At 41.8% G+C, this 21,624-nt stretch overlaps 1 protein-coding gene across 18 annotated transcripts in view; it reads left to right on the forward strand.

Annotated features, from left to right (window-relative positions):
• Positions 1-21,624, forward strand: part of LOC127005223 (voltage-dependent calcium channel subunit alpha-2/delta-3-like) — a 223,061-nt gene that overhangs the window by 110,150 nt on the left and 91,287 nt on the right. For all 18 annotated transcript variants that reach the window (XM_050874057.1, XM_050873955.1, XM_050874027.1 and 15 more), the window contains exons 5-8: positions 6,203-6,334; positions 6,703-6,819; positions 9,038-9,186; positions 9,842-9,952. In XM_050874057.1, the coding sequence (XP_050730014.1) occupies positions 6,203-6,334; positions 6,703-6,819; positions 9,038-9,186; positions 9,842-9,952 (509 nt within the window). The remainder of the gene's footprint in view (positions 1-6,202; positions 6,335-6,702; positions 6,820-9,037; positions 9,187-9,841; positions 9,953-21,624) is intronic.

Consider the following 21,624-nt stretch of genomic DNA (forward strand, 5'->3'; position numbering starts at 1 on the left):
CTGTTTCATGTAGAGGTGTGATTGATTCTTTAGGTGGGCGGATAGACGGTGACGTGTGGTAGCAATTTGAGGTCAAGGGAGCTTTCTCTTTTTCTATTTCATTTAGAGGCGAATAGAAGGTGGCGTGTGCTTGTAATTTGGGGTGTAGGGAACTTTCTATCTCTTCTACTTCATATAGAGGCGGATAGAGGGTGTCGTGTGCTAGTAATTTGAGGTCTAGGGAACTTACTTTTCTTTTATTTAACTAAGAGACGGATAGAAGGTGACGTGTGCTGGTAATTTTGGATCAAGGAAACTCTTTTATCCTATTTCGTTTAGAGGCGTGATAGATCCTTTAGATAGGCAGAAGGTTAATGTGTAGTGCGGACACCCGTTATGTAATAAGGTGCATCCTCTGCTTTACTCCGCGCGGCAAGTGTATCAGACTTAAAGCTGCCTACGCTCTCCACGCCGTGAAACCAGTGGTCCTTTGTGTCCGGCCCTCATCACGCCGCGCTAGGTTCGAGAAACCCTCTCAATATTTCTTTCCTTCAACAAGACCAAATAAGAATATAACGGTACGGCCTTTATCGCTCGTTCTTAGTGCCCGATTAAACAGAAGTGAGGTTAAGCAACGATATGTGGTACATGTGTATTGATATTCACCAGCTTCAAGGGCGAGGGCGTATTTCCCTTCTCTGTACAAGTCAGATTAGGTTAGGTTAGGTTTAGGAGTAATCTACGGTAATTTTGAGCAGGAATCACAATGAGAGTATTTTCCGTGGTTAGTTTCGAAGCTACAACCGAGCGTCTTCACTCAGGGACCACATACCCGTAGAGAGATTGGGAATATGCTCCCGGGCGCGGCACCTACACAGGCTCGCCGGCACTCTTTCCCTTACCTCACTAGCAATGGCTCAACCCCCGAGGCCACGAAGGAAGCTCCTCGTCCCTCCTCACCGCCACTGTACTCTCGAGGCATCGTTGGAGCGAGGACCGAAGCGGGATTCATGAGTTGACTTTGGTCTCCTCCTCCTCCTCCTCTTGCTCCTCCTCCTCCTCCTTCTCCTCTTCTTCCTCCTCCTCCTCCGTTATGGGCTGAGAGACGGCTCTGTTTATGGGCCGCCGTGCCATCTGTTTGCTCACTTTATTGAGCAGGAAATCAACGAGGGCACCGGAGCCCAACAAACTGCTACACACACACACACACACACACACACACACACACACACACACACACACACACACACACACACACACACACACATACTGCTATTATAGTTAGGGTTGGCTCTACCGTGTGTATACGAACGTCATCCTGAAGAAATATCAACGGGACATTCCAATACACAGTCATTCCACAATTTTATAAGGGTGCGGGTTGGGTTAGTTATTGATTTTTTTTTATATTATCCCACCCTACGACTGCCTTTGTAATATGTCAGCTTCTAACTAATTCCGTCCCCATAAAAGGAATTAAAAAGCCATCGTAGCCACATAACTGTTAACAAATACTAATTCAGCGCTAAAAAAAACTGACGTACGTTAGAAATAGGTGTTCGTAAATACTTTCATGTGTTTATCCCGGTCAAGTAAGTTATCTTTAACATGAAACTGAGTAACTAACCTCATCTACTGTAAAGTCTTTACTCTCTCTCTCTCTCTTAACCACACCTTTTACCTTGAATTCCATCTTCTATGTTCGTCTTAATTCATCTCCTTTGAAGCCTGTCTATATACAGCTTTATTTCCGAGACAGCCTCCGTTTGAGTTGTCTTCCTCATCTCCCACCTTCCCCGTAAGCACCACAACAGTAGGTCCCAATCGATACCCGGCCTCTCTCAGTGTAGCCTCCGTTCAGGTCCTCCGTGCAGCCTTCCTTCCAATCACAGTTGAGTAACACGCTTATAGGGGTAGCGCAATGCAGGGGGCGGGACGGCATGCGCTAAGGGGATGCTTGTGTGAATTTCTACCCCCCCTCACCCCTTCACCCACTCTCTCTCTCTCTCTCTCTCTCTCTCTCTATCTATCTATCTCTATCTATCTATCTATCTCTATCAATCTATCTATTTATCTCTATCTGTCTATTTATATCCATGGCAAACTAAGAAGCAGAATCGGCTAAGAGAAGGCAAGGCAAACTTAATATTGCAAAGCGAACGAGTTTAAAGATTTTTTTTTTTTGCTTGTTGATCTAAAATATAGTATAAAATAAAATATATATGGTAGTATGTAGTTAGTGCCCTTAAAATGATACCGTGTAATATCAGTCCCTAAAACCCATGAGAATCCGCTCAGAATAAGGACGGGGAGACAAAGGGCCGTATTCTTACATTTCGTAGGAGTTTGGGGCATTTTCAGGGATAGTTTTATGACCCTGGTAATAGGTTGACCATTCTTCTGTACCATGAACGTAAACAAAAAACACTCTTTAGAACCCGATTCATCTATTTTTTGGCCTTTGGAAATAGTTGATGTGAGGGCCAGAAGCTTCTGAAAATACCGATCAAAAAGACTAAAGAAAAGAGTTAACAAACAACTCTCAGTTCATTAAGTTGCCGAGAAGATAATTTTAAAAGTACAGAGACGAACAGGCTAAAGGGGAAAAGGTAGCAGACACCTTTCAGTTCATTAAGTTACCTAGAAATTCAGGTTAAAAGAACAAAGAGACAAACAGACTAAGGAAGGAGGTAACAAACAGCTCTCCGTTCAGTGCATCAGCGGGAAGCAGCAGTGGCAGAGGCAGGAGGGGAAAACAAGAGGTCGGCCAAGGATTGAGTTATGCCGTAATAACCATTCTTAGCCGAGACTTACGACCAGCGCAAAGTATAGCGAGAAAAATTGCGCGACGCTGAGCCGGCAACTGCAGGAGAGAAAAGAGAGGAGGAGGAGGCGAAAATAAGGGGACGGGATGGAAATGGAAGTAGCAAGCGAGAGTGAGGAGGACGGGTGACAGTGAGGAAGGGTTTGAATTTACACACACACACACACACACACACACACACACACACACACACACACACACACACACACACACACACACACACACACACACACACACACACACACACACACACACACACACACACACAGACACACGACATTCACCGCAGCATCCTCACCACACTATTTTGTATCTTTTTTGCTTCAGTGTTTCTCATCACGCGCCTCCTTCTTCCCCTTATAAAGGTAATTTTTGAGGGTAAGTAGATACTATAGTTCACGAGGGAGGTGATGTGAAAAAAAAAATTTGCCCTCGTATGTTGTTTGCAATTTAAACAGCATATATATTGACCTTGGCACTTTCTTCAGTAGTTTTCAGTGCTGTACGCCACGACTTTTGTTCTAGTAATTTTCAAGAAGTGTATTTTTTAGTGGTTATTACTTACGATTCACCTGAGCACATGGTTGATAGCTGGCGTGCAGGGCAGGTGATTAGGTGTTTGAATAGGAAGAGGACAAGGGAGGCAGCACGGAGAGTGTGGAGAGGAGTGAGAGAGAAGGGAATAGAATTTAGAAAGTGCATGAAACTGCAGGCGAGGAGATAAAGGAACCACTCCAAAGAGTTGCGTAACGGGACATGATGGAGAAAAGTTGGGGTGAGAGGAAACGCAGGGAGGAATTCGGGAAGGATGTCTCGGCCTCCCGGGGAGGAGTGAGAAAGAGTGAAAGATTAATTTTCCCGCCCGGTGGTTAGAGAGATCGACTTGGTGTGGGAACCTCGAGACCTGAGAGGCATGGCGACCGTGAAGAAAAGAAAATCCAAAAGGAGCGTCTACACAACCCGGGTTCTCGTAGATTGGGTCTAATTCCGGAGTCTCCCCACGCTCACTTTATACATCTTCAACTCATACCAAACCTTTTTTTAAGCGTTCATATTTAAGAGGCAAGTAAAGAAGGTTAACAGAAATCGTCCCACATTCTAGCTTGGACACGACGGTCAAATTCTTCTAGGAGAGGAAGTGTGACTCCTTGCGGCTCATCTGGTGATTCTGCAGAGGTTCCCATTAACAGCTGTGCCTCTGATCTGCAGCAAGGCGATGATGATAATAATACCACCTCCACGTCCCCTTTTGGGCTCTGACTTGCTGCACTTTTTCACGCCGGTGATAGGAGGTTTAGTTTGGTGGGCTGTCTGAGCTTTGTCTTGTAGTACAAAGCATCCTTTGGGTCCCATAGAATCCTCTTCTCCCGTACAAACTCTGGGAGTAAGGCCTCAGAGTTTCGGTTCCACACATATTTTGTATTTGCCATTGTAAAAAAAAAATGAGAGGAGGAGGAGGCAGCAGCAAGAGTGGAGCGTTCAGGTCAACGTAGTGTACACTCAGCTGAGGAGTCTGGAACAGTCTTTTCCACGGCACCACATTTGTATGCCATACTTTTTAATATGATTTATTGCCTTTTATATGCAAATTCCATCTGCATTACTTCAGTATGGTCTTAGTAATGTATGAGGTGAAACCATGTTTCCATCAAAGCGTTCTCAGTATTGGGAATACAAGACACGGATGATCATCCTCCCCCATTTCAAGAATACAAGCCGTGTATTGGATTAGCCGGGGCAGCCGGCGGCAAAATTCTCGAGATCGGTGATAAAATTGCCAAGATAAACCGCTCGTGTGACCAGGTATGAGCTAATTACCGGCTTGCCCCGTCGCCATCACAGTAACATTGCCGAGGAAAGCATTTACATAATTGCAGGCGCAATACCAACGGCGTTAAAAAATACACGAGGACAAGCGAGTATTTGAACAAGAACACTGTCTCTGTTGTTATAATTGTTTGCTAAATGCCGGTTGGAAGGGTTGCACTGTTACTCCCGTCACGTGCGGCAAGTAAGGTCAAAGCCGCACACTGAGCATCGGACTCCGTAACCTTTGGCCGTGGAACCGTCCATGACATCTAAGCTACCATTTACAGTAAAATAAAAGTCATCGTACACTAAATTGGTCCAGGAGTCCCACCCTTTCCCTCACCCTCCCTCCTTACTCATAACTCCAAGCTCCTTTCATCCAGCCAGTCAGGGACGTATACGGGCCGGACTTTACCTTTCTCCGGGTTTCTTCAGGTACCTATTTATAGATCGGCACTCAAAAGGACACAGAGTTCGCGCCGGCTTCTACCCAGATAAGAAAGACAAGGTTCTTTAATTCGTAGCTGGAACTGAATGTAAATCACCATATTACTAAGGAGCCGTTAGATTCTCAGAAATTTCATGTAGGAAAACTGTCGAAGTGTAAAGATATCTGGCATAGTTTAGAGCAGCATGATTTGCATTTATATACAGTTACTCGCTCAGAAACAGAAGACCATTATATTTTATTAATTAATACAAAATTATACCAGAGGGCATTCTCAGTAAAGCACCCGATGAACGGAAAGCGTCAGTGGGAGGGAGGGGATAAAGAAACTAATAAAAAAATGCGAAAACTCTCTCTCTCTCTCGCTCTCTCTCTCGGGAAAAGATCAGCTACGAGCTACGGGTTGCCCCGCGCAGCTAGTGTCTCCGCTGGGCACCTGCCGGCGGAGGCGTCCTCTACACCCGCTACACCCGCTACGAGTCTTCAATCGTCTTGAATTCCCTGACCGGGCTGCCTTTACGGCCAAAGGCCCGTTCCCCCTCTACAGGGAGGGTTTAATCATAGAAGCAAGCAACCTTCCCGCCACATCGCTCTACCACACCGCACTCCTCCACCTCCTCACCCCTCAAGCATCATCACAACTTTCCCTCACTTAATATAAATTACCAACCCCCACACCCCTTTCATACTGTACTTTTTTTATAGTTACTCTTTATTACCATATATGTACATTTTCAGCCTAACGGCTGCAATTTCCGAAATAAACCAATTATTATTATTATTATTATTATTATTATTATTACACACACACACACACACACACACACACACACACACACACACACACACACACACACACACACACACAAACACATTTTATGGTTTAATATCAGTTATGCGTCTTTCCTCGAAATTGAGTGAATTTAATTTCCCCCTCTGAAGCTGTATCATTTCATAAGATTGGTTGAAGAATGGCTGATAACCTCCATTGTTTAATTTTCCCTCTGCCTTCCTGTTTCATTCAATCCAATATCTATAAGGCATTGATGCAGATATAAACTACATTAGGCAAGCTATTTTTATCTGCAGTGATTGTTTCTATGACTAATTTGTTAATGATTTTTTCTTTCTCTCTTTCTCAGCGCCTGAAGTCATCAACGCCATCAGGTGGTCGGGCCGCCTTGACCGAACATTCAAGTCGAACTATGAGTTGGATCCCACGCTGTCCTGGCAGTACTTCGGCTCATCCACGGGCTTCCTCAGGCAGTACCCGGGTGAGAGGGTGTGGCTGTGTCTTGACTTGAATCATCAGTAGGTTTGCCGACGATAAAAAGATACATGAATTCCCAATACTCAGATTAACGGTACCTAACCCATAATACGTTGACTTCTGGTACTAAGATTAATATGGTACCTGCCCCAAAATACCTAGACTTCTGGTACTGTGACTTGTGGTACCTGCTCCAAAATGCCTAGACTTCCAGTACTGAGATTAATGGTCCTACCTGCCCCAAAATAACCAGAGTTTGTTAGAGGATACCTACCTACTATGGTAGCTGAGAATGAGTTTGTTAAAGCATACTTACTAGGGTGGCCGAGCATGAGCTTATAAGCACATGACTGCATTTTTCACCTCCCACAGCTTCCGAGTGGGTGATGGACGAGAAGGACCCAGACCTGTATGACGCCCGCCTGCGCTCCTGGTACATCCAAGCCGCCAGCAGCCCCAAAGACATGGTGATCCTCCTCGACGTGTCAGGTAAGTTGTCTGCCGTGCCTTGCTTCCCTCTCTCTCTGGCCTTCTCTGCCCTTGAGCTGCTTCCGTTACTTTAAAAGATAATAAAACAGCTGTTGTATGTATGTCTCTCTCTCTCTCTCTCTCTCTCTCTCTCTCTCTCTCTCTCTCTCTCTCATCGATGCAGCAAATAAAGCGAACAGAATGTTGGGCTTCATTAAAAGAAACTTTGTATTCAAGAATAAAGATGTAATACTCCCGCTCTACAACAGTTTAGTCAGACCCCACTTGGAATATGCGGTACAGTTTTGGTCTCCCCACCATGCAAAGGATATTGCTAAATTAGAAGGTGTTCAGCGTCGGGCAATGAAAATGATCCCTTCCTTGCGCAACAAATCCTACGAAGAAAGGCTTAACATGTTCTCTCTTAAGAAACGTTGCCTCCGAGGAAAACTGATCGAATGTTTTAAAATACTTAATGGTTTCACGAATGTAGACAGATCAACATTGTTTATGATCGATGACACTTTGCGCACGAGGAACAATGGCGTAAAACTCAGATGTAGACAAGTCAATTCAGACTGCACCAAATTTTTCTTCACCAACGTTGTAGTGCGAGAATGGAATAAGCTTCCACCATCAGTGGTCCAGTGTAACACGATTGACTCCTTCAAAAATAAGCTCGACCGTCACTTCCTTCAACTAGAGTAGAAGTGCAACGTTTTGGAGTCTTCTGATTAATGTAAAATCACTTAGGTATAAGGACAGACCACCAAGGCTGGACCATGGGTTCTGTGTGGTCTGATTTTCTATGTAAATCTATGTAAATCTCTCTCTCATGTAAAAAGCTGCTGTTTGGTCGTCACACTGTTCCTTTCGTCTACTTGTCTCTTCCCCTCTTGTAGGCTTCTCTTCCCTTGTTTTCTCTCATCCCTCCTTGCCTTTCCTCCCTCCCTAAGGTTTCTCTCCCACTGCTCCATTGTCTCTCCCTTTATTTAGCTCTTTTGTAGACATCATGTAATATCACCTAATTGCCTTTCCTTTTTCCTCTCTCTTTGTCCTAACAACGCATTCTTTTTCATAATATTTTTGGCTTTTTTATCCCAAGTCTTCGTCATTATCTCGCAGCCATGTGCTCTCCGTCACCTCTGTAGCTGTTCATTAGGCTATCTTTTTGTTTTATATTATTTTCCTGCTTTTCTAGCCTTCTTCCTTTGTTGCTTCTTTATTCACTTGGTAGCCCTGTAGCCTGAGAACTGTTCCCCATCTCCTGTGGGTTTCTAGACAGTGATGAAATTGAACAAACTTTAGCCCATGAGAAGCCAAGAGGTGTGCCTTGCAAGGTGTATCAGGGAATGTGAGGAGGGAAGGAATTTTTGAGGTCCTGACTAGGGTTGCAGAGGGTGGGAAGGTCTCCGGAAACATAGAAGCTTTCCGAGGAACAAACACATGATAGCCAACAACTTATAAGAATGATCTCAATTTGTTGTATAGAAAGTCTCATTAGTAAGGAGACATATATAAATTATCTGAGTCAAGATCTGTAGTAACTGTTTGGGGTTTTGTTAGGATAGGTGTGGTTAAGTTTAGTGTTTCTTCAAATACATGATAGCCAGCACCTTATGGTTTAAATCAACAAAGAATAACCTCACTTTGTTGTATAAAAAGTCTCATCAGTAAGGAAGCATATATAAATTTGCTGAGTCCAGACCTCCAGTGTTTGTTTTGGTTTTATTAGATTAAGTTAGGTTAAGTTTAGTGTATCTTCAAACGCATGATAGCCACAACCTTATGGTATAAATCAACAAAGAATGACCTAAGCTAGGCCATGGGAGTTTATACATTTTGATTTTTCTCACAAGAAATTTAACTTATTCGGATCCACCAAAAGTAAGATCCTGGAATATAATTATGACAGGAGGACATTTTAGGGGGTTAAGGTATAAGAATGATTTCATGTAGACATTGAGCATTGGTGATTGAATATAATGCATTTCCTGTATGTTGAATTTGTGAAGGACAGTGTGTGTTCACCCTGCATCCTACTTTGTATCCTATAGGAGTACAGGTAACCCCTTTCTCTCCCTTCCTTCTTCATTCTGATTATAACTCCTACTCACCCTTGTCATTTAATGCGGTCTCATATTTTTCATTCATAAAATAGCATGTGTTCAATGCATTTTTTCATATTGTGCTTTTGTGCAAGGCCTTCATTTTCTAATTGAAAGTATTTTCCCTCCAGGCTCTATGACGGGGCTGCGACGAGAGATTGCTAAACACGTTGTACTAAATATCCTAGAGACGCTAAATGAGAACGACTTTGTAAATGTGTTCAACTTTAGTGCACACACCACTGAGTTAGTGCCCTGCTTCAATGACTCTCTAGTGCAGGTGGGTGCCTGTGTAGTCTGTGCATCTTCTTGCTTAGAAGAAACATGTAGACGTGTGTGTGTGTGTGTGTGTGTGTGTGTGTGTAATAAAACCCCAAAAAGTTTTCTATATTAATTTATCAAGGTGCTGCCACCAGGGTGCCAACAGTGAGATAATGCAGTTGTAGTAGAGGCATACTTTGCTTTAGGAAAGGATTACATTCATGAGAAACAGCTTGGTAAGCAAAATTTTGTTGTTTGAATCCACCATAGCATGGGTCAAATGAAGTTTGTTTCCTGGGCCCCAATTTTCCTCCATCCACCTGTATTAAGCCCTTTTTTGCTCAATTTGAGAGATGTTCTAGATTCTCCAGTGTCATAACTAAATAAGGTAAAAGAAAAAGTGACTATCATTAACACACAACTCACACGCCTGGAGGAGTGCACTCGCTCGGTAGCCAGCTGAGTATTTCCAAACCCAAGCTGAAGTTTCCATCAACACTTGGTCGTTGGTTCTAGGTGTCTCGAGTTGTTGACATAAGTGGGTATTCCTCTGCCTTTACAACTAGTTACCACTGACTATCCATTCTCCCATGTGCATTTATAGAAGCAAGGTCAATCCCACTACACTTGATACTCCATTCTTTTAAGCAACCTCAACATCTCGTCTTCTTCAGGCCAACCTTGAGAACATCGGTGAGTTCAAGAAGGCACTCAAGACCATCGAGACCAAGGAAATCGCCAACTTCACCCAGGCTCTCACAACAGCCTTCGAACTCCTCCGACGGGTAGGCAATACAGTCCTGTTCCTCTGACCTGGCCCTCTCTCCCTCCTCCACTCTAGTCACACCCGCAAGAAGACATGCATACCTACTTCCTGTTGTAGGGTGGGATCTTCAGCCTTCTCTAATTTCCACTTCACAGCTTATAATGTCAAGTTTCTTGCCTACCATTGTATATGTGTGTGTGTAATTTCCCATGGTCTGATCACACTCTGGACTCGCATCCCCAGCTAGAACCCTCCCTGAATAAGCTTGGAGCTCAAGTGATGGATCTTTTGGTACGGCTGGAACCTCACATCACACCTACACACACCCCGGTAGTGAGAATGCAACCCCTGACTGACACCCAATACCCACTCACTGCTGGATGGACAGGGGGCACGGGTTAAAGAAGACTGCCCATCCATCTCAACTTTGCCTGGGAGTCAAACCTGGGACTTTTCAGTTGTGTGTGTGTGTGTGTGTGTGTGTGTGTGTGTGTGTGTGTGTGTGTGTGTGTGTGTGTGTGTGTGTGTGTGTGTGTGTGTGTGTGTGTGTGTGTGTGTGTGTGTGTGTCTTTCCATGCTAGGTTATTTCGTAATCTAAATCTTCTCAACTAACGTACAGTCGTCCTTCTCTGACCCAGCCCTCTCTCTCTCCTCCCCTTATATCACACCCACAAAAAGACATGCATACCTTCTTTCTGTTGGAGAGTGGAATCTTCAGTGTTAATGAATTACCACTTCATGAAGTTTATAATATCAGGTTTCTCACCTACCATTGTGTGTGTGTGTGTGTGTGTGTGTGTGTGTGTGTGTGTGTGTGTGTGTGTGTGTGTGTGTGTGTGTGTGTGTGTGTGTGTGTGTGTGTATTTACTTTATATTTACCTAGTTGTGATATTCAGGAAATGGGCAATGCTCGTGGGATCCTTTCTCTCGGACTTAATATGTAAAATCTAGCTTAAACATGTGTTCATGGACTAGATGATCTCTTTGTTTGGGCTGTCCCGCAGCCCAGGGCATCTATATGGAAAACTGTCTCTTAAGACATCAATCAGCTATCTTGTCTTCTTTATTTTCTTTCAGTTTCATTTTGTTGCTCTGTCATCCCATATTAACCCGAGAACATCGGCAGACCCTTTTCAGGGCTTTCACGAGTTGTGGCTGTGGTGCGGTGGACCCTAAAAAGGGCTCACCATAAAACACCTAATTCGAGCTAATTGTAGGCGGTGGTGGCATAGCGCAACCCACCATGAATACCCTAGGTCATTGTGATGGGTGAGTGGGTGGGCTTTTTTGTCATAGGTGGTGCTGTAAGGTCATGGCATACTGAAATAGCTATCCATACAGTAATCACTTGTCAAATTCTCTATAGTAGACAACAATTAAGCGACTCTCGGCTAGATGCCATGCATCACGAGACTGTTTATTTTGTGACAAACACCACTCAAAAAGAATGGAGTTTGAGTAAAAGTAAATATTTTTTATGTCTTTATGGTTATGAGTGGAGTACTCTGATGTACATTCCATGCTCTTTTCTTAGTCTCAAAATGCAGTGTAATGTTGTCGTTTCTCGGCCACTTCTCGGCTTTCCCATAGCCGAAGCCCACGGATTAACAGATCATCTCTATCAGTTTTGTCCACTCCCATTACTCATTGAATCCACCAATCATGTCACCTCTCTCTAGATCTGGATCTAGGAATCTCCTTAGGAAATTTTTTAACACTGTAAAATGGGTATTTTTACCTTTTATTAAAGTTAAAAAACAGTGTCTGTCATCTGTTGCAATGGGCGTGAATTTAGAACAGGCTGAACTTTAAAAATGTCTGAGCATATATGAAACACAAAGTCTTCTTCCATATTACCATTGTTCAACTGGGAATCTTAATTTCTACTTTGCCTATGTGGTGTAGGGTTAACACACCCAGCTACAAACCTGTGGGTTTGGGATTGGTCCCAGCCAAGGCAGACAGTGCTTTGCCCAATCAGCTCTTTCTTCTCCCTTCATGCTGGCCATTAAAAGGGCACTTGAGGATACATAGGAAAAGTAAATTGTATTAACCCAAACTTGCCTTGTGTCCTGGCGTGATGGACTCTTACCCTCTACAGGGCAGAGGTGACAGAGATGAATGCTGATGCAATGCGCAGCTTTAGGATGTGTCAGAAAACGTGTATGTTATTATTATAAATCTATCTATCTATATATTCAACATTCTGTTCCCTCACATGAACTTCCCTCTATGGGGTGGCCTCAGCTGAGGTCTCTCCAACGTTCCCAGGTCTGGCATTCTCACACATGCAATCCCTTACCTACAAGCTCTCCCCAGTGCTTGCTCCTCCACCTTTATTGATCCATTTCATCCATTTTCCCTTGACTCCCCTACCCTCAATCATGCACTCGTATCTTCTCTACACAAACTCATCCTTATTTATTCGCATCATGTACCCAAACCATATTGGAGCACAAAGCTTCACCCATTTAACTGCTCCATAATACACTCCCTTTACTTCCCATTTCCAAACATTGTGAAAATATTGTTAAAAAGAGATTGATATAATTTTTGGAAGACGAAAAGTTACTTTGGACCAATCAATTTGCATTAAGGAGGGATTGTCATGTGCCACAAATTTACTAAACTTTTACACCAGAGTGGTGGATATTTTTCAAGAAAAAATGATTGGGAGGACACTTTTTTAAGTGCTATAGCACTGGTAAGCTCTCCTGAGGGACCTTTTGGATGACCCCAATCAGTTAGTGGCACAGGCAAAATTTATTTATAAGAGCTACCATGATGTATGACTTGCTTTGCCCATGCTACACCCCAATCCTTCTCTTGACTGAAATCACTGAAGTTAGAGTTGATTGAAAATCTGGGCAGCATGCTTGTAATCTTCTGCCACTCGGCGATGGTTGAAAATCATCGGTGTCTTGTGGTGAGACTCGAAACTGGGTCCTCAGTATCACCATCTCCGCACATGGACCACTTGGTCACCTCCTCACAGCCCCACCACCTCTATATACCTAAACTTAAATAAAGCTTCTGGTAACGTGCCAGACACAAAAAATTTATATGAAAACTGATAAAATTTAAAGGAATACATGGGAGATTATCAACTTGGATAGAAAATATCTTGAAGGGAGAGAGATAAGAACCATTATGAAAAAAAAATGCAGCTTCCATGTGGAAGAGAGTGAAAAGTGGAGTGCCTCGGTGGTCAGTGTTGTTTCCTATCATAATTTTTATCTATGTTATGATGTGTTGGAAGGAGTACATAGCTATATAAATCTTTTTGCTGATGATGCAAAAATTCTGAAACAAGTTACAAGCTTGGACTGCTGTAAACATCTTCAAGAAGTTCTTGACAGATTACACAAATGAAGTCAGTTACTCACAGGAATACTTCCTTTTTCATTTAGCATTATTAGTAACATCATGTGACTAGCAAAAACTCGAAATTAGCTCTATTTTTACCTTATGTGAACTTAATAACTCTTTGATGATTTGTTATAGTTCAGCTAAGGAGTCGTTTATGTGTGTTTGCATGTATGTACGTGTGTGTGTGTGTTGTGTGTATGTGTGTGTGTGTGTGTGTGCATATATATATATATATATATATATATATATATATATATATATATATATATATATATATATATATATATATATATATATATATATATATATATATATATTATATATTGTTTTACATCAGCTGAATGAATACCATATTTTTCTTCCCTGTACAACTTCTCCTTAATTTTCTTAGACTTCCTAGTATGTAAAGAAATGTATGACAAAATTTAATAACCTGTGATATATTTTTTGCTTATTTTTTCAGCTGAGTGTCTTCTATTTTATGTAGTAGTTACAATGATGCTAATCTTACTGATACCAACTTTATTTAGGTATGTAATTGTTTCACATACACGAACATGTCACGTCCATGGTAAAAGGGACTCCTGGCTCATCACCTTCATGGAATTGGGTGCCTCAACTTTGGTCTTACGAGGCCTCTGGGAGTGGTGTGTGTGGTGGAGAGGCCACTTAGACTTCCATGAAGCTATCCTTTGCCTTGCCAGCTGATTACTGCAGAAAGGAAGTGGGAAAATGCATAAGTATCTAGTATGCTTCTAACCTACTATGAACCAGTAAAAATATATATATATATATATATATATATATATATATATATATATATATATATATATATATATATATATATATATATATATATATATATATATATATATATATATATACAGTCGTGGGCACCACTAACCAAAAAGTTAGCTTCGTTAACTGGTAATCCACTAACTGAAAAGTTAGCTTCGCTTACGCTAAACCGCTAAACTGATAACGAAATTAGTAGAAGCTAACACTAACCGCTAACTTTTTTACATGGATTTAGCTTTGGTTTAGTATTTTGACTCTAAAACACTTATAAACGGACCTAGTGACCTGAAATTTCGATATGTTGTAGCTTAGACATAGAGCTTTCCAGAAAGGTATAGCATGCCAAAATCATATGATGATAAAGGTGTACACACATAAACAAATTAAATTATACATATCGAATTCTTGTTATTAAATCTCGAGTTCAAAGGGTTAGAAATGGAAGATGCACAACCCTAAAATACCAAAACCTTTCCTTAATAATTGTCCAATACATTACTTTACGGAGTAATTTACCCAAAAGTGGAAGCCCTGGAATTATTGCGCCATGTGGTTAAACTGGTGCTGTGTCTGTCCACAACGGACAAAACAAACCTGTATGAATTTTTTAGTGGACTCAAGTTAGCGCACAAGGAACTATATATATATATATATATATATATATATATATATATATATATATATATATATATATATCTATATATATATATATATATATATATATATATATATATATATATATATATATATATATATATATATATATATATATATATATATATATATATATACAGTATCCTCTCGAGTTTCGCGCTCGCTTCGTTCCGAAGGTTTAGCGCTAAACTCGAGGATCGCGAAACTCGAGGTATTGAAAACACTGAAAAAGCGCTTATCTGTTACGTCCCGTGGATTTTTTTTATTTTTTTTAACATGTGGTTCTATGGCAACTGTTTATTGTGGCGCTATTATAATTGGCTCATGCTGCCCCCCGAAGCTCACTTTTTTTCCTCCTTTACTCCCTTGTTATCTCAAAATACGTACCTTGGAAATAGGAAGAAAACTGGAAGAGAAAACAGGTCGTTTTAAAGCCACAAATGAAGCCTTACAATTGCCTGAGCTCTGAAAACACGCTTGTGATTCGCTAGGAGTCCGATGACGTCATCGCCGGCGCTCACCCGGTCAGCGGCCTCGCTGCCTTGGGGCAGTGTCACACTGGCCGTTTTCTTCTAATCGTTGTGGCTACTGGTTACTCCCGTGCGCCCATCCGGGAGCGAGTTGTCGGTTGTCCGTAACCTGCTGGTGTCACACTGGGCCATTTTCTTCCTACCGCGCTGGCGGCAGCTTGGGCAACCGGCAATTCCAACTTTTCCGGGCCAAGGTCGGTTGCCCGTATCCACATCCACAACGTAAACAAAGCACTTGCCCTGTATCGACATGGCGTCGTCTGCTAAAGTAAGGGCTGTCGCAGCTTGTGTTGCCATTACCCAAGTTATGGACTTGTTGCATCAGTTAAATGGCAGGAAGAAGCTGTTGTGGGTGTGGTGTGTCTGTGGTTCCTCCGTGCCAGTTCTCATTGTCACCATTATGCGTGAGCGGCCGACCCACCCATCTAGACTCCAACCACATAAACACGTGGATCGAGTAACAACAAAGACACACAAACACGCACGCACACACCAGACTCATCATGAACCATGGCAGATGTTTCTCACAAACAAAAATGGCTTCGCCATTTCCTAGAGTGTGTTAGAACTTATTTGGTGAGTGGTTCATACAAACCAAACATACCCAATGGCAAGAAGAGAGCAGTGTTAAAGACGACTGCTCTCTTCTTGCCAAGAGCTAGGTTTGGTTCATGTGAGCCACTCACCGAATACGTTCTAACACACGCAAAGAAATGGTGAAGTCGTTTCTATTTTGTCAGAAACATCTGCAATGGTTCCTAATGAGTCTGGTTGGTGTGTGTGTGTGTGTGTGTGTGTGTGTGTGTGTGTGTGTGTGTGTGTTGTTATTCGATTCATGTGTATGGGTGGGTTGGCCGCGCACGCGCAGTGGTGACAGTGAGAACTGGCATGGAGGAACCACAGGCATGTCACACCCACAACTGTTTCTTCCTTCCATTTAACTGCAGCAACAAGTCCATAACTTGGGTAATGGCAGCACAAGCCGCGACAGACCTTACTTTAGCAGACGACGCCATGTTGAAACAGGGCAAGTTCTTTGTTTACATTGTTGATGCGGATACGGGCAACCGATCTTGGCCGTGTGTGACGCACACCAGGAAAAGTTGGAGTTGCCGGTTGCCCTAGGTGGCGCCAACGCGGCGGGAAGAAAAAAGCCCTGTGTGACACCAGCTTACAGATAACCGTGAACTCGCTCCCGGTTGGGCCCACGGGTGTTGCCCGTAGACCCAACGGTTGGACGAAAATGGCCATTGTGACACCGCCTTAAGGCAGTGAAGCCGCTGATAGGGTGGGCGTCGGCGATGACGTCATCGGACTCCCAGCGAATCACAAGCGTGTTTTCAGAACTGTCAGCCAATTGTAAGGCGGCCGCCTTCAACTGCGGCTCTCTCTCTCTCTCTCTCTCTCTCTCTCTCTCTCTCTCTCTCTCTCTCTCTCTCTCTCTCTCTCTCTCTCTCTCTCTCTCTCTCTTGCCATAGCCACAATGTTTGGAGGAAAACGTCCAGTGTGATACTACCTTTAAAGGTAGCGTGCGTGACGCCGATGGTAAGTAGACGTGACCCGTACATGTCAAAGCAGCGCGAAACTCGGAGTGATAATGCGCGAAAGTCGGGATGGTAAGAATTTAGTAATAACCGTGAAACTCATGGATCGCGAAACTCGGATAGCCCGAAACTCGAGAGGGTACTTTATATATATATATATATATATATATATATATATATATATATATATATATATATATATATATATATATATACACAGTAAACCCTCTGGTATCCGGGTTAATAGAGCCTCAGGGGCACCTGGATATGGGAAAAACCCTGATATGGTATAGGTTAAGTCTACGGACCCGAAAACCCAACTTTCGCCCAGCACATTTAATATATCATCGGCACAAACGAAGCTACTTAAGATCACGCCCGTAAGCCCACGACAGCCTTCCATGCCCATGCATACGTATATATATGAAACGAGTGCAGGGACTATATGTTATAGCCGTAAAAAAGAAAAATGTTACAGGTTACATTTCAGCCGCGCCGCCGCCACCCCGCCCCGCTCGCCCTGAGAATATAATAATTATATAATAAGGATATATTATATCCTTATTATCTCACAAACGGAGCTACTTAAGCTCACGCCCTTACGCCCACGTTAGCCCTTTACGCCTGCGCACACATGGATATATGAAACGAGTGCAAGAAGGATGTATTATAGCCGTAAAAACGAAAAAAATATTACGGGTTATGTCAAACTGCCCCGAGAATGTTTTACCTTGTTTTCTGCAATATTACATTATCTACGCTAACGCCAGTGTAGGCAAGCCTTTCCCCAACAACAGTGAATGCGTGGGCGTTGTGGCGTCTCTTGCAAACGATAATTAGTGACTTAACATAAGGAAAATTGTCGGGGCGTTGCGGGGCTCTGGTAAGCACCCGCCATGGCCCCAAGGACAAGGTTGTTAAGATTCGCTCCTAACGGGGTAATCAACGCTTGTACACCTGACATATATATATATATATATATATATATATATATATATATATATATATATATATATATATATATATATATATATATATATATATATATATATATATATATATATATATATATATATATATATATATATATATATATATATATATATATATATATATATATATATATATATATATATATATATATATATATATATATACACACACACATAGTCTTCCCTCAAATAGTAAAGGGGTTAGGGACCCAGAACTCCCGTACTATTCGAAAATCCGTATAAAATTAGTGCCCCTCTTAGAAACACTCCTGGGCTGTGTTTGAGAGAGGGAATCGGGACTCTCGGAACGTCCCGAGTGCTCTCAAACGCGTGACACGGCAGCACGAGTTGCCAACTCGGCACGTCTGCTGGCTCCCGGCTTTGAGAGGTGGAGCGCCTTCATGCTGTGATGACGTCATCAGCAAATATGGCGGCCCAAACAAACACATATAAGTGTTTCCTTTGCATTTCACCTCTCTGTGCCACCATATCCACTGCAGCTTCCTTTTCATCTTCTGCTGTAAGGAGTTAATCAGCCAGGACAGATAGTAATGCATGTTAAACGTCGCCAGGAAGATCAGCGTACGCCATTTTGCTGCGATTGAGACGCCGTTACCATAGCAACGACGAGGCTTAGTAAAAGGACGGCCTTTTTCTCCACTCTTGCAGCACTCTTGGAGCACTGGCAGCTACTGCGGCAAGAATTTCTTTTACACTATGATTTTCAGGATGTTGGCCCTGAGGGAGTAAGCTGTTTCAAAGGCTGTATTGGGACCGAAAGGGACAACAACCTCCCGAACCAAGACCAAGACCAAGGGAAAAATCCCAGGCCACCTGTGACATCAAGACCAAGATCAAGATCATAGATACAGCGAACATGCACTGCTCTCATTCACGTGGTATGCTCTCCCTACGGCAACGAAACTCATCCCAAAACGTAACTTCTCCTAAATCTGAATTCTTCTGCAAGGTGAACACCTATCTCAAACGCTTTGGGGTGCTTTCAACAGGTGTTTTGGTAGAACAGTGTTGCCACTCACGCCATGGCTTCTTGGTGCGACGAGCGGGAAATTTAAAAATCCTAAAAAAAATTCTTCCATGACAATCCGTATAAAACCGAAACCGTTCTATTGGAAACCATACTATTTGAGGGACGACTATATATATATATATATATATACATCGGCGCCTTGGTAAGCGCCGCAAACACCACACACAGGCAAAGCAATGCCTGGAGAAGGTAGGGCACACACACAAAAGCAATTAACTGGGCCTTTGTGAACGTAAATAATGGTGTGCGGGGCGCTTGTTGTGTTGTGGTACGCAAGGTAAAGAGAGTCTCTTTACCTTGGTGGTGTGGTACGCCACCTGGGCAGAGCTTAGAGGCATAGCGCGGGCGCTTTGAATGACTTTTGACGGCGTGCGACAATTTTTTTTTTTAATCACATTTTTTAAAACTCCCGGATACGGGCAAGGTCGGATACGGTGCACCCGGATAACTGAGGGTTTACTGTGTGTATATATATATATATATATATATATATATATATATATATATATATATATATATATATATATATATATATATATATATATATATATATATATATATATATATATATATATATATATATATATATATATATATATATATATACAGTACAGTAAACCCTTGATATAATGGCCCCTCTTATAACAGATTTCGGATCTAACGGACAAGGTCAGAGGGTCAGAAATCCACGGGGGCCGACCGAGAAAAGTTTTTGACTAAACTACGCCCGGTAACTACAACAGCGTCTGCTAGCCACCATGCCCGCCTCCCTTTTTCTGCTCTCCCATCCTTCGGTTACCGTAGTCTTTTCAGCCCACCTGATGAAATATTTTGCTCCTTGTGGTCTCCATTAAAATAAAGAACATATTTACACCCCAAGAAAGTCTTATGTATCAATCCAGGGGACGTAAATTTAATGGAAAATAGCCAAGTGTTTGTGAGTGTCGGCACTGACACAGCTTAAAGGGGTTGCCCGTTATTAGGTCAGGTTTAAGTTAGGTTTCGTTAGTTTAAATTTATTCGGCACGTGGGGTGGGGCGTCGGAAATACAAAGCGCAAGATGGGACAGGGTGGCGGCTGGGGTGGCCCATTACGCCGGCCGGTGTTGCGAGAAAACCTCTGCAGAAAAAAGTCGCTCTGCAGTCCACCATACATGCGCACTGGGGAAAAACAAAGCAGGAATAAAAAAACACCGTTCTGTCTGCCAGTGCGAGATAGGAGAACTTGTAAAATTATACCCATACCCATAAAAATATTGCCCCCCCCCGTAGAGCCCCACTGCCACCTTGGGAGCCTCAGTGCGTCACCAAGTTTGTTGTTCGGCTATGCAGACAACATACACAATAAAAAATATATATACCTAAGTTTATTAGGTTCGTCGGTATTATTATACGTATTTTTGAACTTCCGCCGCTTATAATGGAGTTTCGGCATTAACGGACAAAGTTCCCCCACAGTTAGTCCGTAATATCAAGGGTTTACTGTATATATATATATATATATATATATATATATATATATATATATATATATATATATGTATATATATATATATATATATATATATATATATATATATATATATATATATATATATATATATATATATATATATATATATATATATGTACAGTAGTGGGCACGGTACTGCTAATCCGCTACCCGCTAATTAGCGAAGCTAAACTTTTCATTAGCTGATTAGCATTTTCGCTAACTTTGGAAACAGTTAGCAGACCAATTAGCCTCCGATAAACGTAGTTCCTTCTCCACTAACTTTAAATCCACTAAAAGTTTATACAGGTTTGTTCTTGTCCGGTTTGGGGAGACACAGCACCAGTTGAGCCACATGGCACAATAATTCCAGGGCTTCCACTTTTGGGTAAATTATGCCTTAAAGTATGGTAATTGGACAATAATTAGGGAAACTTTTTGGTAGTTTTGGGTAATGCATCCTATATTTCCGACTTCGAACTTAGGATTTAATAACAAGAATTTGATATTTTCCACCTGACAAGAAATAAACACTGCTATTTACTTATTCACTTAATATACTCCTTAGTATTATTTACATTTATGTATCTAAATTGATCCACTATCCCCAGCTGTGTGGGGGAGCAGTCCTGAGTAGTGTGTCATCAGATATCTTATCAGATTTCTGCATTGCTATTGCAAGTTCATATATTAGGCATAAATAAAGTGTATGTGGAATTTGATATATGTACACCTTTATCATCATCTGATTTTGGCATGCTATACCTTTCTGGAAAGCTCTATGTCTAAGCTACAACATTTTGAAATTTCAGTTCATTAGGTCTGTTTATAAGGGTTTTAGAGCCAAAATACTAAACCGAAGCTAAATCCATATAAAGAAAAGTTAGCGGTTAACATTAGCTTCCACTAATTTCTTTATCAGTTTAGCGATATAGCGTAAACGAAGCTAACTTTTTAGTTAGTGGATTACCAGTTAGCGTAGCTAGCTTTTCGGTTAGCGGTGCCCACCACTGTGTGTATATATATATATATATATATATATATATATATATATATATATATATATATATATATATATATATATATATATATATATATACACATCAGTAAGAAATATATCTTCTCTCACTGGTGTTATGAAGAGAGCAGTGAGAGCTACAGATGATTTTCGTGGGATCACAGTTCTGTTATTTTCTTTTCCTTTTCGCCTTCCATGGCTTAAACTCTGTGCTTTGTCCACTGCAGTCCAACAGTAAGGTAGG

Source organism: Eriocheir sinensis, chromosome 3, assembly GCF_024679095.1.
Source record: "Eriocheir sinensis breed Jianghai 21 chromosome 3, ASM2467909v1, whole genome shotgun sequence".
NCBI classification, from domain to species: Eukaryota; Metazoa; Arthropoda; class Malacostraca; order Decapoda; family Varunidae; genus Eriocheir; species Eriocheir sinensis.